This window comes from Ambystoma mexicanum, chromosome 1q (assembly GCF_040938575.1).
Source record: "Ambystoma mexicanum isolate Mex_15411 chromosome 1q, UKY_AmexF1_1, whole genome shotgun sequence".
In the NCBI taxonomy this organism is placed as follows: domain Eukaryota; kingdom Metazoa; phylum Chordata; class Amphibia; order Caudata; family Ambystomatidae; genus Ambystoma; species Ambystoma mexicanum.
Window position 1 is genome coordinate 62,469,245 of NC_090922.1, and position 27,176 is coordinate 62,496,420.

The 27,176-nt window shown below is 44.8% G+C and overlaps 1 protein-coding gene across 3 annotated transcripts in view; it reads right to left on the reverse strand.

Moving 5' to 3' along the window:
- The window catches only part of NFAT5 (nuclear factor of activated T cells 5), a 1,479,138-nt gene that overhangs the window by 165,739 nt on the left and 1,286,223 nt on the right, over window positions 1-27,176 (reverse strand). For all 3 annotated transcript variants that reach the window (XM_069635522.1, XM_069635523.1, XM_069635524.1), the window contains exon 11: window positions 429-577. In XM_069635522.1, the coding sequence (XP_069491623.1) occupies window positions 429-577 (149 nt within the window). The remainder of the gene's footprint in view (window positions 1-428; window positions 578-27,176) is intronic.

Genomic DNA, 27,176 nt, shown 5'->3' on the forward strand with positions numbered 1-27,176 from the left:
TCCTTCAAGCTGTTCATGTTTACTAAAACTGCACTTGCCACTTTATTTAAAATATCAGTGTCCTAGTGTGTAACAACCTATGCGACTAACAAAACTCCAGTTCACACTATTTGTTTGAAATGTTAGGGACTTAAGCTGTAAAGATCACTCGTGCTGTCCCAATGTGTTGATACAAACTGCGCTTGGCACTTTAAATGTCCAATGTACTACGTCTAGATGTTGTAGAGTTAATTAATTAATTGTGAAAGTTATAACCCTGTATATGGAATAATTTGTGAAAGGTTTTCATTATAAAATATGTCACAATAAAAAAACAAAAAAACAAACATGATGAACTTAACCAAAGTATAGGTGAACAGACTTTAGAGTTGGTCAGAGGATTTCTGGTAAAACAATAGCAACTGTTTAAGATGTTTGATATAACTTACTTTGTACACAGGAGAAACTTCAGACTCAGCAGTTAAATCCATTGAGTCAAGATCTTCACTTTTAACAATAATAGTCTGTATATGTGGAGTTGTCAAGGCACTAGGAGGGAGATTGCCAGACTCCCGATTGCAAGTTGTAGCTTCCATTGCTGTGGATACAAATCCCAGTAGAAAAAGTAAGCCGAATGGAAAAAAAGACCAATGGCCACAAAAAGGCATGCAACATAAGCAATGTTACAGTTCAAGAGTCTACTTCAGTAATGGATACTCAGTGGTCAAGCATATGTAGCAAAAAAGAAGACAGGCAGAGGAATGAATGCAACAACCATCTCACCATCTTGCCATCATGCCCACAAAGCAAGGTATGGTATCTCAGCCGCCTATAAGTGACAAGAGTGGTTTGGGTAGCCTCAGCCCTACAGATAAGGGGCATCAGACCCTTTTACTCCCAGAAAATAGGCAACTACTCCCCAAAAATAAAAATAGGGAGTACAAATACTCCCAACAAAAAATAGGAAACAAGTAGGACCTTGTGCTCCTGCTTTCGCCCACACAGCTCCATGTATATGAATGTATGGAACAGTAGCGTATGTAGTAACACAGGGAAAGATTGCTGTTACTGCCTGATCAGAAGAAGCAAATGTTTATTTTTTTAGGTGTATGAATGGGTGCAAAGGAATCATTATCACAAAAACATTTCCCGTTTACAGTTAAACATACTTTTACTCGCTTATAAAATACTTGCATTGGGAACTGGACTTACATTTTTACTCCATAAATAATCATTTTACTCCACATTAAAAAATGGGGAGTAAAATACTCCCACTTCAAAATCTTACCTGGAGCACTGGGTAGCCTAGAGTTGTAACTTTGTGCATTTATGTCAGATGTTTTTATTTCAGTACCATGGTACCGTCAGGTCCCCACAACAGGTAAATCCCATATAATAAAAAATAAAAAATATAAGTCTATTTACAAATGGAATACGTTATTTACCTGTAACTCCGGTTCTCCAGCAATGGTATCTTTCATAGATTCACATGCTGTGAATATTCCCTGTTGTCAGGCTGGGAATCCTCGGTAACAGAGCAGTTTGTACTTAAACAGAAACTTTCAGTCACTTTTGTGCTCTAGTACAGGCATTTTGGGTCATACTGCCCACAGCCAATAGGAACATCTCCTTAACTCCTGTCCTCTAGGCCACCTTTAGATTTGGCAAGCGCATGTGAGTTGCAGTAAGAGCCAAAATATTAACCATGCGGGGTAGGTGGGAGGGTCGTATGTGAACCTATGAAATATACTAGTCTCGGGAGGATAGCTCGGGAGGCCGTTGTGGCAGAACCGTGGTTGGTGCCGGAATGCTCTGTTGCAATGTAGCCACCAGCATAGTCAGGGTGGATAAAATGTCCAGTGACACGTCCCTCTGTGGAGGCAGTGGCTGAGCTAGCTGTACAGGAAGTAATTTGTCCCCTTTATGGGATGGGTGCAAGGGTGCCGTTGCGGGGAAGGAGGCGGCGACATGACAGCCTCCACATCCCGTTCTTCCGAATCTTCAGAGGAAGAGAGGTTTGGCTCCACTATGATGGCCCCCTCTAGGTACACCACCACTCTGAGGTCTGGGTATGATGGTCACGGGAGCGCAGCAAGTGCGGACACAGTGTTGAAGGGGGTGGCAGAAATGGTTGCTACAGTCAATGGTGCGGTGGTTGTGACCATGCGAGAAGATACCCGTCGGGGTAGCCTGCTTGCTTGACGTCAATGGTTTTATCGTGGGGCACTTGTGGACGGTGTAGATGGCTTTGGCGTGGATGATCTGGAGGAAGACTTGGGCGTCGACGAGGACTTACTTGGCACCGACACCAGCACGATAAGACATTGATCTCACTCTGAACAGCCTTCCCAACATATTCAAAGACCAATATAAATTAAATAAACTGCAGTACGAGACTGTGGTGTTACAGATGGCTGTAATAACTGGAGGACTCTGGTGTGTAGTTTAGGTATGTTATGATTAATGTGTCAATCACGACAGTGAAATGACTGATATCATGAAAGGCTAATTCGGTCCCTAATCTCTCCCTCAACCTTCCCTTAGTCTCCTCCTGCCTTAGCCCAGGCGGACTTAATTCTCTCAAGAGGATGAATTGCACAATTAGAGACAGGCACCCCCCATTGTCTGGTTCTCAACTAGTCGCGTGCAGTGATATATTAAAGGTGTAGCCTTATCTACCTTCCCCCTCCCTCCCTCCCTCCCTCTCTCCCTCCCTCCCTCCCTCTTGGGCTTCCCTAGGATGCCCTACTATGTTGGCACCCAAGACGGTTTATTTTTTTAAGAATAATAGTTCCACAATCTCACACACTACCTTTCCTCCCCCTGAAGTTTCTTCTCACTCTCTTACACCCCTTGGTCTCTCCTGATCTTCCTAAGTCCTCTATCTTTCTCTACATTCTATCTTGCCTATCTCCCTAAACGTTGTCCTTCTCCTTCCTTTCACCACTCCTTCCTTTCTCTGTCCCTTTCTCCCATCCGCTAGATCTCCTCACATTAATTTCTTGCTCCCCTCTCCTTACCTCCTACCTCTTCCTCCCACCTCACGAAACGTCCTTCCCTTCTTGTCCTATCCACCTTTCTCACATTCTCTTACTCTTTCATGCACTATCACTCGTCTCTACACTCACGACCCCCCTACTTTCACACCTACTTCTCTCCCACACCCTTCTCTCTTCACACACACAGACACATACATTACAAATTACTAGTGTGACTCAAACATTGGTACCAATATCAAAATAACAAATGCACTCACATCCAATTCTTACACACCCTTCTCAGCACTCCGCTCCACCTTTCACTCTCTGCCGCCTGGTCTCACAGCCCACCAACTCTCCTGGCCTCACCCGAACGCAGCTCTTCCACAGATCTGAGTACAGGGCTTTTATAGCCCTGCCTTTTCTTGTGTTCTCCTCCTTCCCCTTTCAATTGCATCTTTGTGTCACTTGTCTGCTGTGGCCAATTTTTACCCATCAATGATATATAAATGAAGGTCCTGGTGCTGAGACCGGACTACCCAGGGTCCATAAACCAAAAAACAGAATGTCAGAGGTTGGAAAAGGATTCCCTTACAGCCAAAACGGCCTTCAAAACAATTCACATTGAAATAATCGGGGTCCTTTTCATTAATCAGTAAATTAATTTATGTCATACACAATCAAATCTTATTGACATCTATTTTATTCATGTACAAAATAATAAAAACCATATTTAAAAAAAACACAAAGATTTAGTTAACTAGAATCGACTTTCACCACAGCTATGCTGCAATTAATTATGCCGTTCTACTCAACGAGCACCAATTATTTTTAAGGAAAAGCCTCTGGGCACCCGGAGGCACAACGAGGACAGACATATTCCCAGCTCGAGATGGTTCAAGTGGACCCAAAATAGCCCTTCCGACCGGATGGAATGGAACCTCAATAAAATGGGCAGCAGTTGAAGAGGTGCCTTTGGTACTTCTTCCAGGAATATTTTGTGGCATATAAGACAGCCAGCACAGAACTACTTAATATGTGCATAGACTACAGTACAAGAGAATCTGTTAACACTTGTGTGTCCTCGAGCCCCACATGACGCCACATGCTATAAGGTGAACGTGGGCTAACTCCAGGACTGCTTTCTGGAAGGATGTTGGGGCGATTAGATGACAGTAGTTGACTACTGCATTTTTCTGTTCTTTCCGCTTCTTCATGCCTCTTTACATTTGACACAATTATGGGTATGTAACCTTTTGTAATACCGTTTAACTATTCAATATTTGCTTTGTGATAAATGTACATTTCCGGCATTTTATTATTTTTCACTATTTTTTATTTTTCATTATTTGATATGTTCACAGCAGTGGGTACATTTGTATATACACATTCTTTACCATTTGTAACACTTGATCATGAATGTATGGTTACTATGTCAGCCTTGAGGAAGACTTGGGTCGAAACACGTGTCGGCTGATCTTTGAGAATAAAACATTAACAGATGAAGACTTGTCAATATTGTTCAGTCATTGTAACATTAACTTTGTAAATTAGTATTTGATGGGCTAAGAGCGAATCGCCAGTACCATTCCATCCTCTTGTTTTACTTGTCTGGGGTCTATATGGGCAGACCTTGTGGTACTGGTTACGCAGCTTGCAGCTTCACTGGTTTTGAAGTGGACACAGCGCACTCTCGAGTGGATGGACACATACATAGTTTCACATATAAAAACTGTCTCACAGTAATAAAGATCAACAAGAAAATAAAGGCGGAGCAAGTAAAGGAGTAAAGGAAGAAAGGAGAACAGGTATTTGAACTAAAGCCAAGGACAAGACGAAGAGAGAAGGAGAGAAGGGGAGAAGAGAACATTTGCCCTCCACCAATCCTCCATGAAGCATGACTCCTTTGTCATTATAATCTTACCTAGGTAGTTAGATCTTTGGGCAGTAAGGCCTACGCAGTTTGTTACCTAATGTTTCAGAGGTTCCGGGTGGTCCTTAACTTTGCAGAATCTACAGGTTATAGCCACTGCTGTTGTGGCAAATATTTCCAAAGATTCCCGCGTAGGTAAAATGTTCGGATGGACATTCCGGTGTTGCATGCACTGGAATTTTGTTAAATACTTTGGAGGATGGTTGAATGGCTTTTGTTCGAACCAGAAATTATGCTGCAGCTTGTGTTTGTGTCTTCCTTGTTCTGTTCAAATCCATTCCGTCTGACACAGCTTTCGCTTTGCTAGATTCAGGTTGGCAATCAAAGTATCTTCTGTAATTTCTAAATTCACAATATCCTTGCATCCTCTTTTCCAGGCCTTTAATGGGAAGTCTTCAGAGGATGAATGGTCCTTTAGTATCAAATACAGCTCTGGCGTATCAGGCATGATGGACTTCCTATATAAGGCCAGGGGTTTCCATACTACCATTCCATGAATGGAGATCAAGGCCATATGACACCTTATAGCTGGTATTGGTGTTTTTCTTGGCTGCCTTTTGAGCCCGGCTACAAAATAAACCTTCAAGTATGTTCCACATTTTCCAAGGGAATGATAGCAACGCTTCTGCTCCTTATCTGATTATTGGGACGACTTTCATCTTATAAAAATCCAGAATCGGCCAGAACGTAAACTTGCCATATTTATTATGGATTATTGCGGCCTGAGATGTTAAGACTTTAACATGTATCCTCAGTTCCAGCTGCCTGAGCTTGTCCTCAATGCTTGAGCTTATGGAGACTCCCAGGTAGACCATTTCATTTACCAGAAGGAGTTCATCTTGGTTCACGGACCATCTGAAGGGCTTCTTGGGTCTGCCCCTCATTTTTCTCAGCACCATGATGTTGGTTTCTCCCTCATTAATTTGCAGGCCATACTTCTGTAAACTGGCCAGCCTCCTCTGTAAGCCAATCGGTGTCAAGTCCATCAAAACTAAATCATCGGCGTAGAGGGACCACGCTAACAGAAGGCCGTTGATTCGAGTTTGAAATGCCCTGGCTTCATTTAGATGTTTGTATAGATCAGAGAGGAAAAGATTAAACAATGTTGGAGCTAAGGGGCAGCCTTGTTTTAGCCCTCTCTGGCTAGGAATTTCTCTTGACAGCAATCAATCTGCATTCAATCTTACCTGGACTTTGGCGTTTGTGTAAAGAGCTTTGATTGCTCCCAATAAGCATGAAGGGCAGTTCCAATTTGCCATCTTTGACCACAGTAGTTGCCTCTAGACACTGTCGAGTACCTTCTTAAGGTCTTTGAAGGACACATTTCAGTATGATTTTTTATTGCCTTCATTTTTAGGAGGTTAATCAGGACCGGATTGATATCTGTTCCCACTCCCTTGGTGAAGTCAGCTTGCCAAGGATCTATTTTCCCCCATCTTGGTTACCATGCCTGCAGATGTTTCAGTAGTATGGCTGCCAAAAGTTTTCCCAACACATCCAGTAGAGCGATCGGTCTATAATTGTTTGGGTCTGTTCTGTTATCTTTTTTGTAATATCGGTCCCATGATCGCTTTTTTGGTCCCAGGATTCTGGCATCTCTCCCCGCTTTAAGACATCCTTGAAGAGTTGAAAAATAAACAATGTCCATGCCGCAGGGTTAGATTAGATAGTTCTGTTGTCAAACAATCAGGGCCCGTAGCAGTTGCTCTGTTTGCTTTTTTTATTAGATCATCCAAAACGGCCTCATCAAAGGGAACAATCCAGTCTCCGGCTTTCTGGCGGTACGTTCTTGTTCCATTGGCTCCTGTAGGCAAGGTATGGTATCACAAGTACTGACACAATGGATGCAATTTGTAAAACCTTTATTGAAAATGGGGGAAGAGAAGCCCTACAACTAAGATGGGAGTAGTCTTGACCATCAAACGATAAACAAAACAGTCCTAGTGGAGTCTTGTCAAATCAAAATGTCCTATGCTAACAAAACCAAATTCCTGCCCTTTCTCTTGTCCAAAACGTGTAAAAATGAGAAAAGGTATGCAAAAGGAAAAGTCTGTTCAAATGATAATGTGACTGAACCAGCTCTCCTCCCCACGTTAGGCCTCACAAGGTAAGGTGATCCTTGTAGGCAGGATGACACACACTGGCTTGGCTTGCAACACAGTACACAGTTCAAAACCGTGGGTCGAGGCCCACCTGGCCTTCCACATTTAAAGTTCCATTCTATGACTTTTTGTCACGGCTCGCTCCCTTCGCTCCCGTCCCCGTCACTTGGGGGCATGTTTGGGGGTTTATTCCCTACTGGACATTTCCTCCGAACCTTATGCTACAGTGCTGTGATGAATTGGGAGCGCTAAAACCTTATTTTCCAAGTTACTTCCTTTCCGGATCCATTCCAGGTTTTTGGCAGCCAGCATGCTACTTTAATCTAATGACTATGCTTACCAGAATGCCTGGCTCACTGCTTCACCTCCTCCCTTGCAGGACAAGGTTGGGTGGAGGATAGGCACCACCTGTGGCTGCAGGTGCAGCAGGCGGCACACCTGAGGGGTGTGCTCGTAAAGCAGCTTTAAAAGCCTCAGTTTGCTTCAGTCCAGCGCTGGTCATTGTTGCAGTGTTCCTGTTGTGACTGGTCCCTTGTTCCTTGTTCCTAGCATTTGTGCCTAGTTCCTAGTTCCTGTTTCTTGTTCCTCTGCCCTGGATTTCGGATTTATGTGCTTAATTGATTTCTGCTTTCTGAATTTCCCTTTCTGTCTTCCTCTGTCTGCAGGCAGCCTTTCTCTGTGCTTTACCCTTTGATGCTGCCCAATTTGCCTGTGTTCTGTCTCTTTGATGCTGTCCTTTGCTACTGAAAAACTTCATGCATTAGTATTTCCCTTTATAGATTTAGCTTCCTGCCTTTTCTCCTTGGATGGGTGGGAAAGGTTTCCTTTTGTGATATCATTTTCCCTGCTCCTGATCCTTACTTTCTATTGGGATCCATTCCATGTTTTCCATTGCACTTCTGCATTTATTTCCCATTGATTATTAGGTGTGGGGTGCTGTTGTAACTAGTCCCTGTGTGAATGCCTTTTGTTTTCCTCATTATTCTATAATCACAATTCCTACTTGCCCCTTGACGTGGGTCTTATGTATTTAGTTATCCTCCACCCATTGCTGTTATAGCCTTCTGGGTCCCTGTTTGATCAACTGGGTTCGTGGGTTTACTGACATTCAAGTGGTCTTTTCCGGTCCTCGTGAGTACTGTTTCTAAGTTCCTTATTCAGTATCATCCAGAGTGTCAGCTCACAGATCCTGTCCTTGCTTGCCCTCTACGTGGGCTTAGCGCTGTCAGTATCTGTAATTGCATAGTGGGTAAGGAGTTTGCCGACTTTCCTTCAGTCATAAGGAGGTTCCAAGTGCTTACCCCAAATCCCTTTTCATATATTGGTATTATTGTTTCACTCCATTTGCACTCCTGGGTTTTAGTATACACGAGTCTTGGGTATTGTATGCACGTTGTTAGATTCAAAGTTGTTCACTGTGCGATTCCGTGCACATTTCCCTTGCCAAATTCATTGCCTTCTTCCTTTCTTAACACTTTTAAAATAATGTTTCAACGAAAACGTTCACAAAGGTCCCACTCTGCCGGGCTCAGACCTCACAAAATTGCAAGGGGGCTCCCTTCCCCAAGCTTAATATACTTCTGGTTTCTCTCAATCGGGCTCGGACCACTTGTGGATGTTGAAGTCTTTCGAATTTGCGCGACTTTTGTTGCAGACCACAGCAGGACTACTTTGACTCAATGTTAACTATTTACTTTCACTCTTGCAGTTTGTTCGCCCTTTAGCTTCAAACAATGCACCTTTCACTGAGACTTTCGAATGGGCTACTTCCTTTCACCGGACCACTCCGTTACTTACTATCGCGGATCTTGTAGCTGTATTTTACTTTAAAGTTCATTCATGGGTCTGCCTTTTTTCGTGTCTTATCCACACGCGTGCTACCTTCACTTGTGATCTGATGTTGCTACTTCATTCACTTTAACACACACCGGTCTCTCTGGTCGCCTGTCAATTCGCGGCTGTATGCGCTTCTGTCTTGCTTTGCGTTTTCTGATTTTCGAGTCAAGTTTAGTACCACAGGCTTGACCTCACCTCCCCAACTCTGCCGTTCACCAGGGAGGGTCGCTGGCCTCCTTGAAACACAATGCAATCTCCACTTTTGGGATCTGGCCTTCTCCACGTGTCTTTCGCAGTCTGTCGGAGGCAACAACCTCCAGTAGGGGAAGCCTTGGGGTGTTCGGCCTGCTGCACTCGTCCCTTGGTCCGTTGCTCTGCTCCAGCAGGTGTGCATTTGTCCCAGAAGTTCTGCTCATTCTTGTTTTTCCGCCTTGCTCAGAGTGTGTCTTTAGGTGTTGCCTTTTACTCGTGTGAGGAGAGCCAATTGGTATCAGGTGTATGTACTTAGGATAAAGTCTTAGGCTTGCAACATTATGTGTTACTACTGACTTCTGCAATTGTATTCACTCTCCACTCTTGCTTCTCCACTCTTTTTGACTGCTTACTCTTTTCTCTCCTCCTTTCCCTTCTCCCTTTTCCTATCTCCTCCCCTTACTTTCTTCTATGCACTTACTCTATCAGAATTGGCCCTGGACCTAATATGATAGCAACCTCTTCTGTTTCCTCCATCCTCCCATTACTGTTTTTTTCCTCCCCACCACCCCTTTAGCACTATCTGAAATGTCGTCAGGCCTAGTATGATAGTCGCTTGTTTTGTTCCTCCCCTCCCTTTCGGCACCCCTCTCCCTCACCTTTTGTTTTTCTCCGGCTCTACCAGAAATGTCATCAGGCCTAGTACGGTAGCCGCCTGTCTGTTTCCATTTCCTTCCCACTCTCCCCCTCCCTTCCTTATCTATGTCTTAGCTCTTGCACTATCTGGAATGTCGTCAGGCCGAGTACGATAGTTAATTTCACATCCTTACTGATCATGGCCTGTAAGAATGTGGTTGTGTTTTCCCTTGTTCCCTCCCTTGCCTTGAAGCGCTTTGAAACACATTGTGTATAGGCGCTATATAAATAAACAATCATTTCAAAGTGCCTGACTTTGCCTGATCCGAATAACGGGACATGTCCGGTACGATGTGAGAGAGTTAGTCTGGCTACTCTCACCCTCTTCCTCTGCCTAGTGTTTGTGTAAAAAAAAGCAAGGGGGGAGGGGATCTGGGGCTTCCGAAAATCATAAAAAATAGGATGGGGTAGATGAACACAAATGGGGGAAATACTGTGTCTCACCAACGGCTATCTCGCCCCCACGCCCTGAAGACCCCTCACCTAGGTGATCCTGCCACACTGGCCCACCCCCAGGAACTGGATCCAAACGCGATGGGCGTGCCCTGGCCACCTGGATAACAAGTCCCAGAGGACTAGAGGGGGGGATACCCTTTGGTTTCTCACACTCCCTGGATCCAAATAAGTTCTGGAAAAAAAGAACCCAGATCTCTTGCATCACTGCATTTGTCAGGATTGCATCCTGGGTTGTCGATGTTTTGTTGATTAGTTGCCACATGTTTCTTGATGTAATTTCTTTAAACATTGCCTCTGCATCAGCTTGGTTTTGTTCCGCTTTGTGGGCAATTAGCCAATTTGTATAAGTTATATTTTTTTTCTCAGTGCTTCTATATTTTGATCCGTATTTGAGAATCTGATCTTACGCGGGTCCACTCTTAAAGTGGTCTTCTTTCTGCTATGGCAAGTTCCTGTATATGTTTGTGGATGATTTTTTATTCTACCAGGGGCATTGGGCAGAACCTTAAAGTCAAGCAGAAGGGGGAGGTAATTTACTCTGCCTCCCCGCTCACTCTGCAGGATGTAACCAGAAGTGATTTGTCAGCATCCTTGGGTCTAATAAGGATCCGTTTTCTGCCTTTCGATATCATTATGGTTCTTTAATCGGTTTTATTTGAGCTCTGGCTCAAATGTATTTGCATTGTTAATCACAGAGGGAGATGATCGTTTTTTGTTATTTTTGTCACTTCTAGGTATCTTACCTGCTTTCTAGTGTCCTGACAGGCAAAGATGTAATCTAAGGTCTTAAACTTCATCCCGTTTGACCAGGTGGATCTCCCTGGGATATCGCCTTTTGTTTGGCCATTTAGCATTTCAAGGTTCCTGGGTTCCATGGCCATTGGCCATGCAGTGGCTCTAGCCTCAGCTTTAATGGACGTGGTTTCAAAGTCTATTTTAATCATTTCGCAATATTAATATCTCCACAGATTAATATTTGTGGGGGATTTGACAGGGTGATGTGCTTGTCCAGAATATCAGTGATGGTTTCTGTGAAACTCGTAAATTGGATGGGCTCCAATACAAATTGAGTATGAGGATACTTAGGCGTGATGTTTTAGAATAAAGGGATTTGGGTTCCAGGATGGAATAATCCCTATTCCAATTCCTAATTTAACAAGGGCAAGGTGGCCTGATGAAGGTCACCCTTTTTCTCCTTTGTATGCAGGATTTAGATGCACTGTAACCATCCACAGTCGGGGGAGTTGTTATCCAGGTGTCCTGAAAACAGAGGATTTGTTAAGATTTTAGGTTCATATCGGTGTTGTTATGTAAGTGTCTAAATCCTCTTGTATTCCACGAGATCAATGTTAGTTGATTTTTCTCGGTTGGAGTAGTAAGCCATTTGTTATTTCCTTCAAGTTGTTTCACTGAGCGTCTGCATCCATTGTCCTAGTACTCGCCTTGTTTTCCTTCATGCTCTGTCTTCTCTATTCTCGTTGATGTGGCATGTTTCACTGAGGTCCTGGGTATCCAGGTCTCATTTGGTATGGTTTGTCCGGTTGTATTCCTTCCAAATTCCAATTGTGGAGGTGTACTTGGTCTCTATTTGAGAGCTCAGAGGTGATGAACACTTTTGCATTTCCTCCAGTAACTCGAATCCCAGGTGAGGAGAAGATTAGCCATTTCTAAAAGAGAGCTTTTAGCTGCATTTGAATGAAGATGTAAAATTACACTATCGAAGCACTCTACATTTGGGAACTCTACCGTTCTGATGTCCTCTGTTTTCAAGAATTTGTATGCCGGGATGTGATGGAACAGTCTAAGGACATTGTGGTGGTTCAGGATCAAGCCGTCATCTGCTGCGAGAAGCTGATTTAAAGGCAATATCTTCTTACTTCATCCCTTTTTCTGCCACCCATTCCAGATTATCATACCTCAGGCAGAGTGAATTTTTTATTTGTTTTTTACAATCCCTCTTTGAAAGGTCTTAACACTTTTTGCTCCTCTTTCTTTTGTCAATGAATGCTTATGTTCTTTGGTTTCATAAATCCTTTGATCTTCTCTTTTTCCTTTTGCAGGTTTGTTTGATTGTGTGTCAAATTTCCACCTTCCACCTCCTTCCCCTCTTTGTTTTGGATGTTGTCTAGATGATATGGTCTCAACTCTTCCGCTTACGTCTTTTTCAGCCAAAGCTCATTTTTCGGCCAATGTCAAATAATGTGTGGGCGCTCCATTGATTGTTCCTCCTCTTCATATGGTTTTCCCCATGTCTGATATTTCTCCCCTGTGCCTTCTCTCATCGAATGTTTGATTATAGTCTAGTCCGCCCTCACTATCATTATGGTTCTCCTGGGTTTCCCTTTTCATTGTGTGCTCAGTACTGACAGAGCCCACAGCCAAAGGTTCCTGAATTGCTGCTGTGTTTGAATTTGGTTTATTTCTGGATCTTGATCCGGGTTTTAAGTTCTTTGGTAGGTAAGCGCTATTCCGAAAAAAAGCTTGTGCCCCATTTGATTTGGACTTCCCAGTATGTGGAGGCTTAGTATTTTTCTTTATCTGTTTGATCTCCTTTGTCCGATCATTGAGTTTCTTATTTTCAGTCTTTTGAAAGATAGGATACAGAGATTTCTCCTTTGTTCCTGTATGATCGCTGCCCCAGTGGGTTATTTTTGGTAGCTGCAAATCTGACTTTTTAAGTTCTATCCGCGATGAGTCTGGCTCCAACACAATCGTCATGCTTGTGTTTCCACAACTGGAAGAAGCTTTTGAGGTTTCCGTAATCTTATCTGTAAAGGTAATCACGATTTGCCCGTACAGATTTTCTGGACAGGACCACCGTGGAAAACCTGCTGGTGGGCTGTTTCGTTGAGTACAGCTCTGTGGACGAATAGTGTTTCGTCGTCACCAAAGATTCTTTTGCCGCAGACGAAGAGTTAGAGGACAAGGTCTTACTCGTGGACGAAGAGATCTTAACCGTCGTCATGGACTGACAGCCCTCCATGAAGGGCTTAGGTGTCGAGGGCACACATTTGCCGACGCACAGTCGCTCGTGGATGGTGTTGAACCGGTGCCCGGCGGCGGCGGGCCCATCGACGACCGTCCCATCACGAGGCTGAAGTCATAAGGCAAGGTTCCTTACCTTTTAAACTACTTTTCCCATTAGGATAGTGGCTTTTAGAATCTTAAGTGCCCTTTGAGGGCATAAGAGATCCTATGTCATCTTTTGTCTTCGGTTTAGGTGGTGTTGAACCAACCCTTTCAACTGAAGCTCTTCTCTTTGGAGCATGCTTCCCAGTATTTATGTGAGATGAAAGAGGGGCTGAAGACTGCCATTTGCTTTCTAGATGAAGAAGGAGCCTCCTAGGTCTTGTCTTGCAATGTCTTGTGAGAGAAAGTCTTGCATATCTAGCAATCTTGAATGTCACGAGGGCACAAGCAGCATATACACTGCTCATATGGATCCTTCATTAGACAACCTTTTTACTGCAGCCCTTAAAAAGGGAAGTTTTCTTTGTAGATCCTTTCAGAACTGGTTCTGCCATGGCTATGAGATGCCTTGAGAGGACAGAAATTTGAGGCGAAAAACTTGGTAAGGGTTTTTCACCAGTAGCAGTTTTATTAACCTAAAAGGGTGACACAAACGCCTCACTAGCCCTAATCTAAAGAGGATTTCCCTGCCTATCAAAATAACTAAAGGAAAACCCTTTTAATAAAGGGATCTGTCCCTCACACTTACACATACATCAAACTTGAAGGTAATCAATGGCAATTCAAATGCAATAAATAGCAGTTATGTTCAACATCAACCTAATAACGTTATATCCTTGTAACCTGGGTGGGATCACCTTCCCCAGATTCAAAGCAGGAATTTCAATAAAACATTCAAAAAAGAAAGCTCCTTTTTGTAACCAAGTTTGTTTGTTTGTTTATTTGATGTTTTTCGAAACTAAACCCGCAGGTAGCCGGGCGCAAACATTACAAGGATACTTGAGAACTTAGTTACAGTGAACACACAAAAGTAGGAAATAGGAACAGTTCTACAACATTATAGTCTGCAAGTGCTTATACAATTAATGCAGGTGTAGGAAGCAAGGAGATAGGTCGTAGGATAGTTCAATAACGCTTCAGTCTGAATATTTATTTATTTATTTATTTATTTATTCGTATTTGTTAAGCGCACAGGCAGCCCATAGGGCATCGTGGCGCTGGTTACAGATATGAACATGACTTCTTGTACATACCGAGAAGTCATAACTTAGTTGCAATAGAAAGGTTTGCAGATATGAACATGACTTGTTATACATACATAGGGGTCATAACTTGGATGCAAGAGAAAAGTAGTAGTTATAGGTGTGTAGCTGTGGGTGAGGAGGAGAGAGAGGAGAGGGTGAGCATACACATGATGGGGGAATTAGTTGAACAAAGTGGTTTTCAGTTTTTTTCGGAAGGTGGTGAGAGAGGTTTCTGCTCTGAGCGTGCTAGGTAGTGCGTTCCATAGTTTAGGTGCGATGTAGGGGAAGCTTATTCCACCTGCTTTAGCTCGCTTGATGCGAGGGACCCTAAGTAGGTTAGTGTGGCATTGTCTCGTTGGCCTATTGGTGTGAGATCTAACTAGCGTGTCAGACAGGTATGAAGGTGCAGTCAGGTTAATACATTTGTGTGCGGTGGTAAGTATTTTAAATGTAATGCGCTCTTTAACAGGTAGCCAATGTGCTTCCCTTCTGGCTTTCGCAATGTGGTCTCTTTTAGGTATATTGAGGGCTGCTCTTAGTGCATTATTTTGTGTTATTTGAAGTTTATTGAGATTGGAGTTGGAAGTGCCCGCCAGTAGCGCATTACAATAGTCTAGTTTGGCTCCAATGGTGGCTCTGGCAATGGATAGGCAGTTATCTTTAGTTAGGAATGGTTTGATTGCATTGATAAGCTTGGTGCTCAGGGCGGAAGCAGAGACAATGGAGTTGACTTGCTTCTCCATGGAGAGTGATGCGTCAATGTGGACTCCTAGTGTTTTTACCGAAGGTAGAACTGGGATGACACAATTGTCAATGCAGAAGTTGGTGAAGAGGGGGTCGAGGTTTGTGAGGGTGGGTTTTTGGCCGAGGATGAGGATTTCGGTCTTGTCTCCGTTAAGGCATAGACCGTTTGTGGCCATCCATGCTTGGATGGTGGCGTATATATTCTGGAGGGTGGCTGCGTCCTGGTGGTAGAGTCCTGTGAGCGGGAGGAGTACTTGGGTATCGTCAGCGTAGTTGGTGTATGTGATCCCAAGTGCGTCCAGTTTATCAAAGAATGGTTTGGTGAAAAGATTATAGAGGGTAGGAGCCGTACATGAGCCCTGAGGGACTCCATACCTGATGGTGGTAGGCTCTGCGTTGGCTGTATTGGAAAACACTTTCATCACTCTACCTTCGAGGAAGGAGGTGATCCAATTTGTGGCTTGTTTAGAGAAATGTGCGGCCTGTGTGAGATGGTTGGTGAGGATGGCGTGGTCGACTAGATCAAATGCCGCTGAGAGGTCTAGGAGGAGCAGAAGGGCCGGCTTGCCTTTGTCTAGGATCAGGGTAATTTGATTCTTAAGATCTAGTAGGGCAGTTTCGGTGCCATGACCTTTGCGGAATCCAGACTGCCTTTTACCTAGGACAGAGTTGTTTTCTATGTAGGCCTGTATCTGCATATGTGCAGCTTTATCAAGGATTTTTAAGAGAAATGGAACCGTAGTAATAGGCCGATAATTGTTAGGTTGAGCAGGGTCCAGGGTTGGTTTCTTTAAGAGTGGGCGTACCCATGCCTCTTTAAGGCTGTCAGGAACATTGCCAGTCTTGAATGAGGCGTTAATGAATGCTGTGATGATTGGTGCGAGGGGGGTCGCACATTCTTTAATGATATTAGGGGGGCATATGTCGCCTTTACATCGAGATGGTTTGAGCTGTTTGAGGATGTGGAGAGTGTCTGACTCGGTGATTGGGGAGAAATCGAATTTGGAGGTGTGCTCGTCTTTGGTGTTATTGACGGAGAGGGTCTGCTGGGTGTGCAGTGCCTTAGAGTGTTCTGCTATTTTATTTTGAAGGAGGTCTATTTTATTTAACATTGCTGTTTGAATGCTGTTACACCAGGTCTCATCCTTAACAATCTCATCTGTGCAAATTGGGGGGATGGTGAGCTCTTTAAAGATGGTGAAGAGCTCTTTTGAGTGGGAGTTGGCTTCCAGGATACGTTTATTGTAGGTTTCTGATTTCGCCTGGAATATGGCATGTTTGTATTTTTTAGAGATACTGAGAAAGTCTACTTTGGTGGTGTCACATGGATTGGCCTGCCATGTTTTGAGGGCTTGGCGTTTGCATTGGCGTAGATTTAATAAGTCCTCCGTGAACCATGAGTTGGAGTGAAACGATTTTTTTGCTTTTTTGTTTTCAAGAGGGGCTGCGGTATTGATGGCGTGGGTGAGTGTGTCTTTGAGGATCTCTGCTAGTATGCAGGGGTCAGAGGAGAACGGTGGCGCTAGGCAAGGGATGTTGAGAAGGGGACGTATATTTTCTGCTGTAAGTTTTTTAGCACTTCTGGCTAGCATGGCCGGTGCTGGTATAAGAGGTGTGGAGTAGGAGGTTATGGGAATGCAGAATTGAAGGCAGTTGTGATCAGTCCATGGAAGGGCTGTGTTGGAGTTGAGGGTGGAGCCACAGTTGTGATCAGCTACCCAATCTAGGATACGGCCTTTGTTGTGGGTCGGGGCAGTGACTATTTGTGTGAATCCTAGATCTGTGAGGTTTCTGGTGAGGGTGATAGCTTCTTTGTCAAGTTTATCATTATATCCAAGGTTAAGGTCTCCTAAAAACAATGTTTTGGAAGTTTGTTTAATGTTTTTTCCAAGAAGATGGTTGACTATGCCTTTGAAGTTATTGGAGGGTCCTGGGGGTCTGTATATGACATGAATGTTTACTGTGTCTTTGGGGGAGAGGGTGAGTTTGGCTGAGAGGATGTCAATGGGGTCTTCCCCTGTGGTAGGAGTCTGTCTTAAGGCTAGGGTGTCTTTAAAGATTAGTGCGACTCCACCTCCCATTTTTGCTGATCTGTCTTGTCTTAGGATCGTGTAACCTGATGGTACAGCTAAGCTGATAGTTGGGCCAGAGGCAAGGTGCAGCCATGTTTCTGTTATGGCTAATATGTCTAGGTCTTGGTTGGTGATGATGTAGTTGTGCAGTTGATTTCCAGGTGTCGGGAAGCATGAGAGAGCTAAGTAGTAGGAGTAGTGGTCAACCAGAGTTAGTGACTGGGAAGCTGGCGCCGCCAGCTGTGCTCTTTTTGTATCTAGGCATCAGCCAGGTGAAGGCGTTAGTCGTTCTTGTGGGGCGGATTGAGATTCTCTTGTTAATACTATTCACTAGGTAGGGAGGAGCTATATTGTTGAGGCACTTGGATGTGAGCGAAAGAGTTTTGAGGGTGATCCTGTCTTTGATTTTTAGCCAGTGGATGTTCCTTCTGGCGGTGGAGACAAGTTGATCATAAAGTCAGTCTTACTCCAAAAGACTTTTACTTAGACTTTAACCAACAGTTCGACTAAATGAAGTCTTTAGCTCTCCAAGTGTAGACAAAGTTCAATCCGGATTCATCTTCTTGGGAAAACTAATATACTTTCACAAGTTTGTGAAAGCAACCCCCTTCACCTTCTATGACGGCAGCTACTTTGTGCTGTTACCTTGCTGTTACCTTGCTGCCTTGGCCCCCACCATTGGCTAGCTTGTGGTCATTAGCCAATTGCTGGGACCGGGAGGCGGGAGTAGGGCCTCATGCAAAGGCCCATTTCTAAGGCCCCTATCTGCTACCAGATCGCTACTTGAAGTAATTGTTGCCACCCCTGTACTTGCACTTCCGTGATACTGCGACGTCACTGTACTATGAAATCTGGACTTCCATAACACTCCTCCATAACTATAGGTACACTCCCTACTCTGGACACGCTTCTACCCTCTTTTGCCTCAGCCTCTTTCTCTGCTTGTCCCCCATGTTTGCACCTCTGACTACACTGCATGTTCATGCCCACTTCTAACTTCTGGGTGTTCATCAAATTTGACTGTATTTTCATGCATTTAGCTTAGTTAAAATTTGGCTGCATTTTCATGCATTTAGCTTAGTTGCAAACATCTTTATTGCCTATCCCTACCGCTCCTTCTATCCTTTTTTCTCTAATGCCCCTTCCCTTGGTTGCCTATTGTATCTCAGCCCCCCTATTTGGTTGAAATGTCTGCTTATTTGAATCCCTCTTCTTGCTGTCCCCTCCTCTCCTCTCCCCCCTCCCTTTACTGTATCCTTAACACTTACTCTATCAGAAATGTCGCCTGATCTGTATGATAGCAGCTCGTCTCCTCCCCCCTTTCTCACTTGTTTTTTTCTCCCTCTCCCCCCAGAACTATCTGAAATGTTGTCAGGCCTAGTACGAAAGTTGCTTATTTAGTTCTCCTTCCCTCTGTCCCCCAGTCCCCATCCTTCTTGTTAAAATCCGGAACGACCAAAATCATCATCAGGCCTAGTAAGGTAGCCGCTTGCCTGTCTCATTCTCCTTCCCACCCCCGCTCCTCCTTATCATTGTGAACAATCAATCATTCTGTATCAACGACAGCATTTTGTCAGAATGATTCCACCACAATGAAAAGTTCAACAGCACTTCAGTGATCTTGCCACTTATTCTTTTTAACTTCCAACCGCAATGCAGTACTTTAATAATTTCTTCCTGCTCCACTAACCTGCCAGGACTACCACTAAAAGGTTCCTTATCCTGGTATAGTCCCTTGCCAGGACACAAAGCTCCTATCTCTACTACAAGTACTATGCAGTGAAGTTTACTTTAAATCTTTTGAAAGGTCTTCAGCTTTTAACATCATCAAAATTCACTCCTTCTTGATACTTTCTTCCTGTAGGGTTTCTTTCCGGCCACTCTTGTTTTCCCACTTCTACATCAAACAACTGCTTGGGGCCAGTGTAATATGATTTCATATTACACTGGCCCCTCCTTGGCATAGGCAATGCTTGCTGATGTTTTTCTCAACTATTGTCTCTCCTTTACTCTGACAATAATGGTTACAATTAGCGGACTTCAGTAGTGCCCTCTCTTGGCTTAGGCAATGGTGGTTATGAGTTGCTTGTTTCAATATTGCCCTCTCTTGGCAATGTGGGTTTCTATTTTGGTTCAATATTGCTGCTTCTCGACTTTGACAATATTCTTGGCTTTGATCATAGTAACTGTAACCTTTCATTTCTTGTTCTTTGTCAACGTTGTTATGGCGCAAATAGGATTCTCTTTGATTAGTCCAGTATTCAAAATAAGGAATTCGGCAAGCAGTCGACTACAGAGCGTTTCCAGGATTACCCTGCAATGGTAAACTCACCCGATTCCTTATATGCATCTGCTCGATCCGATGCTGCATCCAACTTCTGCTGCTTTCTGTATGACAAACGGCTTTGTCATTTTCCTGCGGCTTGCGCCGGGGAAAGGAGATGATCTTGCTCCTAATGTGCTCCGCTGCTCGTAGGCCACTGGAGCAAGACGCACAATCAGGAGAGTCTCTCTCTCCACAGGGGAAGCCTGCAGAAACAGGGTTTCCCGCTGCGCGACCTCTGCACTTTCGATCTGCAAACACGAAAACCCTCTCAGGACCAGTACCCGCTTCAGATACAGCGGCAGATATAGCATCATCGGTTTTACACTTCTGCTGATGCAACTGCGGTCTGCAGCTTCTTCTGCCTGTCAACTGTCTGTTTCTAATGGCCTGCACCTGAGGAGGCTCTTTATATTCAAAGGTCCCGCTCAAGTGTGGGACATTAGAATGACTAGTCTGCACCTTGTAGTTTTGGACCTCTGAATTCCTCTTCCTCGTCCCAGGACGAAAGGCACTGTGGGACTTGAAGTCCCCAATATTCTGATTTCTTTTTCTATTAAAAGCCTCAATTTCTACTTTATGTAATTTATATCTTGTACATCTTGGGGAAAGGTTTTTAAAGAGGTCAAGTTTTATTCTTGTCTTCATAACCCAAACCTAAGGGAGAAATATAAGTATCCAAATTTAAGGAGATACTTCTGAAATTCTTATGCATATTCTTCCCATATTGGTCATCATGATTTGTATTACTGACAAGGTGGATAGTTTTGGGAAGACTTTACTTTGACAGAAAGCCATTACATATTCTGGCACAATGGAACATTTTTCAGAGGAAGATAAATATGGCTTATCTCCTTGCAAAACACTCCTATTCCCTTGAGGCCCTTCTGCTTCCAGGTGATCCATCTGGCTAATACCACACCCAGGGTTAGGATCAGGTAGAGGCTGCCTTCCCCATGGCACCTGGAAGGAGACTTCAGGTAGGGTTTCAGTGAGGATTCCGCCGGATTCATCACAACTTCAGTGGACTATTCTAGAAGAGGTGTCAATTCTCCGAGCCCAGGAAACACACAGTGGATAACACTTTCTTTGTAAAGTCAGAAGAAAATGTTGAATAAAAGTTGAAAAAAACTGTCAAAAAGATGATAGCTGATAGAGCTGAAGAGGATTCCCGTTGTCTTGTAGACTGCAGTTACAAATCTGAAGATGGCTGCCTGTGGTGGAGCTTAAACCCTGCCTCCTCATTGGTTAGGGACATATAGGACCAAAGTGAGGTGGAGGGACTACATAGTTGAGTGCCTTTTCAGGCATATGGGCCATCTGTATTGCCTTGTTCCTAGGAGGAAAAAATATATGGGATACATTACTCACCGTAATCATATTTCGGATGCTTGTATCTGCTTAGGTTCACATGCTATGCATAGGCCGACATCTAGTTGAAGCTGCAGAGTATTACTGTTTTCGAAATTCGAAAAAGGGACGTCGAAAGGGCGTGCCAGTAATACTATCCCTAGTCTGACGTCCACTGTACCCATGGTCCTTCACGCATCGGGGTCCCTCACATTGTTTTGTTCTGACATGAGGTTGCATGAAGTGTAATGTGAGTATAGTTGTTTCCAAGCAGATACAGCCAGAAAGCTCCTATAACATCTATGCACCTTCTCCCAGGGGATGAAGGGTGGGCGCATGTGAATCTAAGCAAATACAAGCATCAGAAATTAGATTACGGTGAGTAATGTATCCCTTTTGAGGCTTGTGTAATCTGCTTAGATCACTTGCTATGCATAGATTAGCGAGCAGTGTTATGAGAAGGTGGTGGGTTGTGAGAAGGAGCAGCGTCAAATAGATGTTTTAAAACCGCTTGTCCCACCTGTGTATCTGCTTTGGAATGTGTGTCAATGCAGTAATGCTGAGTGAAAGTATGTACAGAGTGCCATGTAGCTGCTTTGCAAGTGCTGTCTCAGGGTATATTTGCAATAAAAGCCAGAGTAGCTCCTGTGCTCCGTGTGGAATGAGCTCTTGGCGGGAAAGGCAGTGTTTTATTTGATAATGAATAGCATAGTTGCATACATCTGACTATCCATATGGAGATAGCATTCTTGGCAATGTGGTCCCCGTCTCAGCCTGTTGCTATGGAGACAAACAGTTGATTTGTCTTTCTAAGCGGTCTGGTCTTGTATACGTAGTAGAGGACCGCTCTCCTCACATCTAGTGTGTGAAGTTTAACCTCAGCTGAGCTAGTTGGATTCTGAAAGAAAGCTGGGAGCTCAAAGGAATGGTTTATGTGGAATTTAGAAATTAATTTAGGGGAAAACCTAGGATGACTACGTAAAACCAATTTATCTTTATGGACAATAAAGAAAGGGTCCTGCACTGACGAGGCTTGTAATTCACTGACTCTTCTTATGGAAGTAATAGCTACTAAGAAGGCAGTCTTGTAGGTCAGGTATTTAAGACTCGACTGATGCATAGGCTCGAAGGGGGGGTCCCATGAGCTTTGCTAGTATTACATTGAGATCCCATCCTGGCGGGGGATTAGAAATTGGAGGGTGGAGGCTCTTTACTCCCTCCATAAATGCCTTAATGACCGACACTTTCCACCGCAAGACTTTACTTTGAGAGGTGGTATAGGCTGATAAAGCTGCAAGGTGGACCTTTATAGAGTTGAATACTAACCCTGAATGTAACAAGTGGAGTAAATAATTTAGAACGTGTGAAGGAGTACATTCTACGAGGTTTATTTGTTTTGACTGGCATCAAATTACAAATCTTCTCCACTTTTCGAAATAGCTGTGTCTAGCGTTTGGTTTTCGTGCCTCCTTGAGGATAGCCATACACCGCTGTGGTAGATTAAGGTGTCCGAACTCTATGACTTCAGGAGCCATGCTGCCAAGTTCATTGAGTGTGGCTGAGGATGTACCGTTGTTCCCCTGTGTTGGGTTAACATGTTGGTTAGGTACGGGAGCTTGATGGGATCGCACATCGCCAGTTTGCGCATATGTGGATACCATGGTTGTCTCGCCCACATAGGAGCAAATAGGATGAACGTCATCTGTTCTCTGTGCATCTTGTTCACAATCCTGCTCATTAATGGTGTCGGGGGTGGGGGGAGAGGAAGTAAATTTCCCTGACAAGTTTATCCATAGGGCGTTCCCCTTGGAGTCTGGCTGGGGGAACCTGGACGCGAAGTCTGGGCATTGCTTGTTTTCTTTTGTAGCGAACAACTCTAGCGTGGGATAACCCCATTGAGAGAAGATGTGGTCTACGACGCTTGAGTGATATTGCCACTCATATTCCTCTGGCGAGGGGATCTCTGTTCAGAGAGTCTGCTAGAGTGTTGAGTACCCCTGGAACGTGTTATGAGGATAGGGATATCCCCCGTTTGAGTGCCCACCTCCATATTTTTTGCGCCAACTTGGATAGACTTGGAGAGTCTGTGGCCCCCTGTTTGTTGATATAGAACATGGCAGTTGTGCTGTCTGTTAGAATTAGACTGACTGGTTTGTCAGTTGCATCTCGATTGCCTGAAGTGCTTTGAGTACTGCCAGTAGTTCCAGCAGGTTGATATGGTTCCGTGCAGTGACCTGTGTCCACAGACCGCGTGCTGTGTGGTGAAGGTAATGAGCCCCCCACCCGGAAAGTGACGCGTCTTTCCTGACAACCGCTTGCGCCTCCGGATTGTGGAAGGGTTTTCCATTTAGCAGTTTTTCTCTCGACCACCAGCGTAGGTTTTGTACCAGTGCTGGCGAAACGACCACTAGATCGCCCCACTGATCACTTGCCTGAGACCATTGTTTCGCCAACCACTCCTGCATTGGTCGCATGCGCAGACGTGCGTGTGGGACTAGAAAGGCTAATCCTATTTGTGTATCTATACAGCTCCTAGGAACTGTTTCGATGTATTTGGTACAAGACGTGACTTTTTCTCGTTTATCGAGAAGCCCAATAGGTAGAGAAGATTTATGGATCTTTGCGTGTTAAGTTTGCAAAGATGGGGAGTTTCTCCTGTGATCAGTCAGTCGTCCAGGTAGGGGTGCATTGGGATTGCCTCCCTGCGCAGGTGCGCTGCCATCACCGCCAGTATCTTGGTGAATACCCTTGGAGCCGAGGCTATTCCCAAGGGTAGAACCTTGAATTGGTAGTGCTGGTTTGCTACTTTGAACCGCAAGAGTCTTCTGTGCGCTGGGAGCATTGAAATATGAAAATAAGCTTCTTTCATATCCAATGTTGCCATGTAATCCCCTCGCTTTAGCAGAGGGATTACTTCTTGTAGCCTAGTCATGCAGAACTTTTGTGGCTTGACATATTTGTTTGCAGGGTGCAAGTCTAATACTGGCCGCATTGTCAGATCCTTCTTTGGTACAAGGAAGTATGTTAAATAGATACCCTTACCTCGTTGGACGGCACAGTCTCGATGGCGTCTTTGAGGAGTAGCACGTTGACTTCTATCAAGACGAGTTGTTCCTCTCTTGATGGCTTCCTCTAGTGCAGGGGGAGGTTTGATGGCGTTTCCAGGAGCTCCACGCAATAACCTCCCGCTACTGTTGATAACACCCACATGTCTGTGATTATGCCCTCCCATGCGTGGGTGAAGTTTGAAATCTGTCCCCCGACTGGGGAGGCATGGGAGAGGTCCTGAAGCGGGGCGTCATTATTTGGGAGGCGTTCCTCCACCTCCGCCAGTGGAGGCTCTCCCCCGGCCGCAACCTCTGCGCTGGCCTTTAGGATAAGCTTTGGACAGGTGACCCTGGTTGTAATTCCAAGATGTATTCTGGTTTTGTCTGTAACTGGAGCGTCTTTGATTTTGGCCGCGACAATGGCAAACATTGTTTCCCCCCCTTTGTCCGGTCCGTTTATTAGTAAATTGGCCAAGGGACTTGTGTTTTATACTCATCCTTGGCTGACTTCAGAGCATCCTCCACAGCTTTGCCAAATAAAACATTAGGTTCTATTGGCATATTGAGCAAGGTTGCCCTAGTCTCTAATTTAGAACCGGACTGTCAAAGCCAGGCATGGCACTTGAGGATAGTGCCCTCTGCGATATCGCGCCCGGCAGAGGGCATTATCCTCAAGCGCCAAGGTTGTTTTTAAGCAGATTGCTGGCAGTGGCCCTGCCTTCGGCTGCGACAAAGGCAAGTTTAGATTTCAGAGGTTCAGGAGCAGAGTCAGCTAGGGCAGTAACCTCGTCCCATTTAGTACAGTCGTAGCTTGCCAACAGTGTGGAATTGTTGGCGATTCTTACTTGGTAAGCTGCGGAAGTAGCCACCTTCCGACCCATGGTGTAGAGCTTACTTGCTCTCTTTGTCTAGTAGAGCTTTGGAGGAGGCCAAGGCAAGGGTGTACCAGCTCTCTTCCGGGTAGTAGTGACCACCAGGGAATCTGGCCTAAGCTGTCCTCTTATATAGAAGTGATCTGACGGGGCCGGGCAGAATAGCTTCTCTATTCTTGGGTTAACTGCCCTTGTTTGATTGGGCGTTTCAAGGGAAGGTTGGATCCTTCTTTGAACGGACTTCAAAATGGGTATAAACTGGGTGGCAGCTTTCTTGTCCATCAGGATGTTTTTGACAAAATCTTTGTCCTGCTCAGTCTCTTGAGTCTCAAGTGCTCAGCTGATTTGACCAAAATGTCATTAAACAGGGGAGGATTATCCACTGGGGAATCGGGTAACAGGGAATCCTGTGGAAATGGAGAGTACATAGCATAGACCTATGCCTCATCGTCATCATTATTATTCCCCTCATCCTCTATGTCATAGTATTGATCATCCTCTTGATAGTCTTCTGTGTCTGCATGTATATCATAAAGATCTCCAGGGGTGTGAGATTTTTTGGCAGTAGACATATCACAAGGATCAGAAGAGATGAGAGATCTCTTCCCCCGATGGCTGGGATGATGAACGGGGCTGAGAAGTAGAAGCCTGATCAGTGGGGGTGTATTTTGTAAGCTCTCAAAGGCTTGAGGGTGCTCTTCAAAGAAGGTAGCAAAGAAAGACATTCTGGACATTACTCTATGTCCTCAGATGACCATTTGGCTGAGCAGACGACAGCAGGAGTAGGTAGGCCCTTATGTAGGGCTTCACTTAAAGGGCCTTCCCTATCCTCCTGTAGGGTTTCATCAATCTCCTGTGCAGTGTCTCTGGCAGGGGTAGGCCTTTCACTTTGAGGTTTGTCCTTAAGGGACTTATCCTTGTCTTTGTGGGATTTATCCTTGTCCTTTTGTTTATCTCTATGGTCATAGCTCTTAGAGGAGGATTTCTTTGAACTAGGAGTTGATTTCGACGACACGGGTCGAGATTCAGCACTGGGAAGGGCCTTCGCCGCGTCCTCTGACGTTCGGCGTTTGGGAGGGGCTTCCGCTGCGTCTTTTGACGTTCGGTAAATGAGGATGTATGGGCGGCATCTTTAGTCTTATGGGGCCTGTCATGAGTCGACCGACTCTTGGAGTGCCCAGAGGACAGAGAATCCACAGATCTGCCCCTAGACGCCGCGGGGTATGTGTTTAGTGTGGGGAGATGGGGTGCTTTTGCCGCCGTGTGTAGTCTCCAAAACAGAGCCGCTGGCCTGTCTTCTAGGGTCGGGGGCTAGCACTGGGGAACGTGGAGGTTTACAGTCACCCTCGGCGTCCGAAAGGAAGGTGTTGCTGCCATCGCTGGAGGTACGCTCCACCTCCATGGTGGGTTTGGCCTGCATGGGGTGATGGGCCCAGCATTTCTTTCTAGGATCTTTAAGGTTCTTGGGTCCAAAGAGCTTGCGAGCCCGACAGTGCCCTTCGTCGTGGTCTTGATTAAGACACAGGTTACACACCTTGTGCTTATCGATGCATGGCCATTTTTTATTACAGGATGGGCAAAATTTAAAAGGTGTCCTATCCATGGTTGGGGCAGGCAGCAGGGCGACAAAGGAAAGGGGTGGAGAAATACATTGTGAAATGACCGCCTCCCACTCTCCCTACTGTTGGGCCTTCAAAGGCCGAAAGGAATCTGTCAAAATGTCTTCGTCCGACGGTTCGTCTTGACCTTGGAGCGTGGATTCTTCACCGCGTCGAGACACAGCGGTCGAAAAAGGACAGGAAGAGTAACTATTTTTAGACTTTGATAAAGTAAATGGCATTAGCCGAAATTGCACTCTGCGATAAACGACCGCTCACGATGGCGGAAAAAAAAACAATCTGAGGGACCCGACGCGTGAAGGACCATGGGTACAGTGGACGTCACACTAGGGATAGTATTACTGGCACACCCTGTCGACGTCCCTTTTTCGAATTTCGAAAACAACAACTGTAATACTCCACTAGCTTCCACTAGATGTCAGTGGCATGTGATCTAAGCAGATTCCACAAGCCTCCGAAATATATATATATATATTTTATTTTTTTAATTACAGAGGTTTCCAGTCTGATGATTGGGAATAGTGAAGGTCTTCTGCAGATTAAATTCAGGAGTGTCAGGGCAACTGAGGACAGGAAGGAGTCTAGCAGTATGTCTAGAATCAGTCGAGAAAAGCCTTCTGAAAAAGATTTTATTTCAGTTCTTCCCTAAATCAAAGGTGATTTTGCTAAATCAGGTGGGAGCTTGTTCCAGGTCAAATGGTCAGGCATCCAAAACATGTTGTATGTGGGCACCTGAAGGAAACTGGTATTTGCAGATATCGGG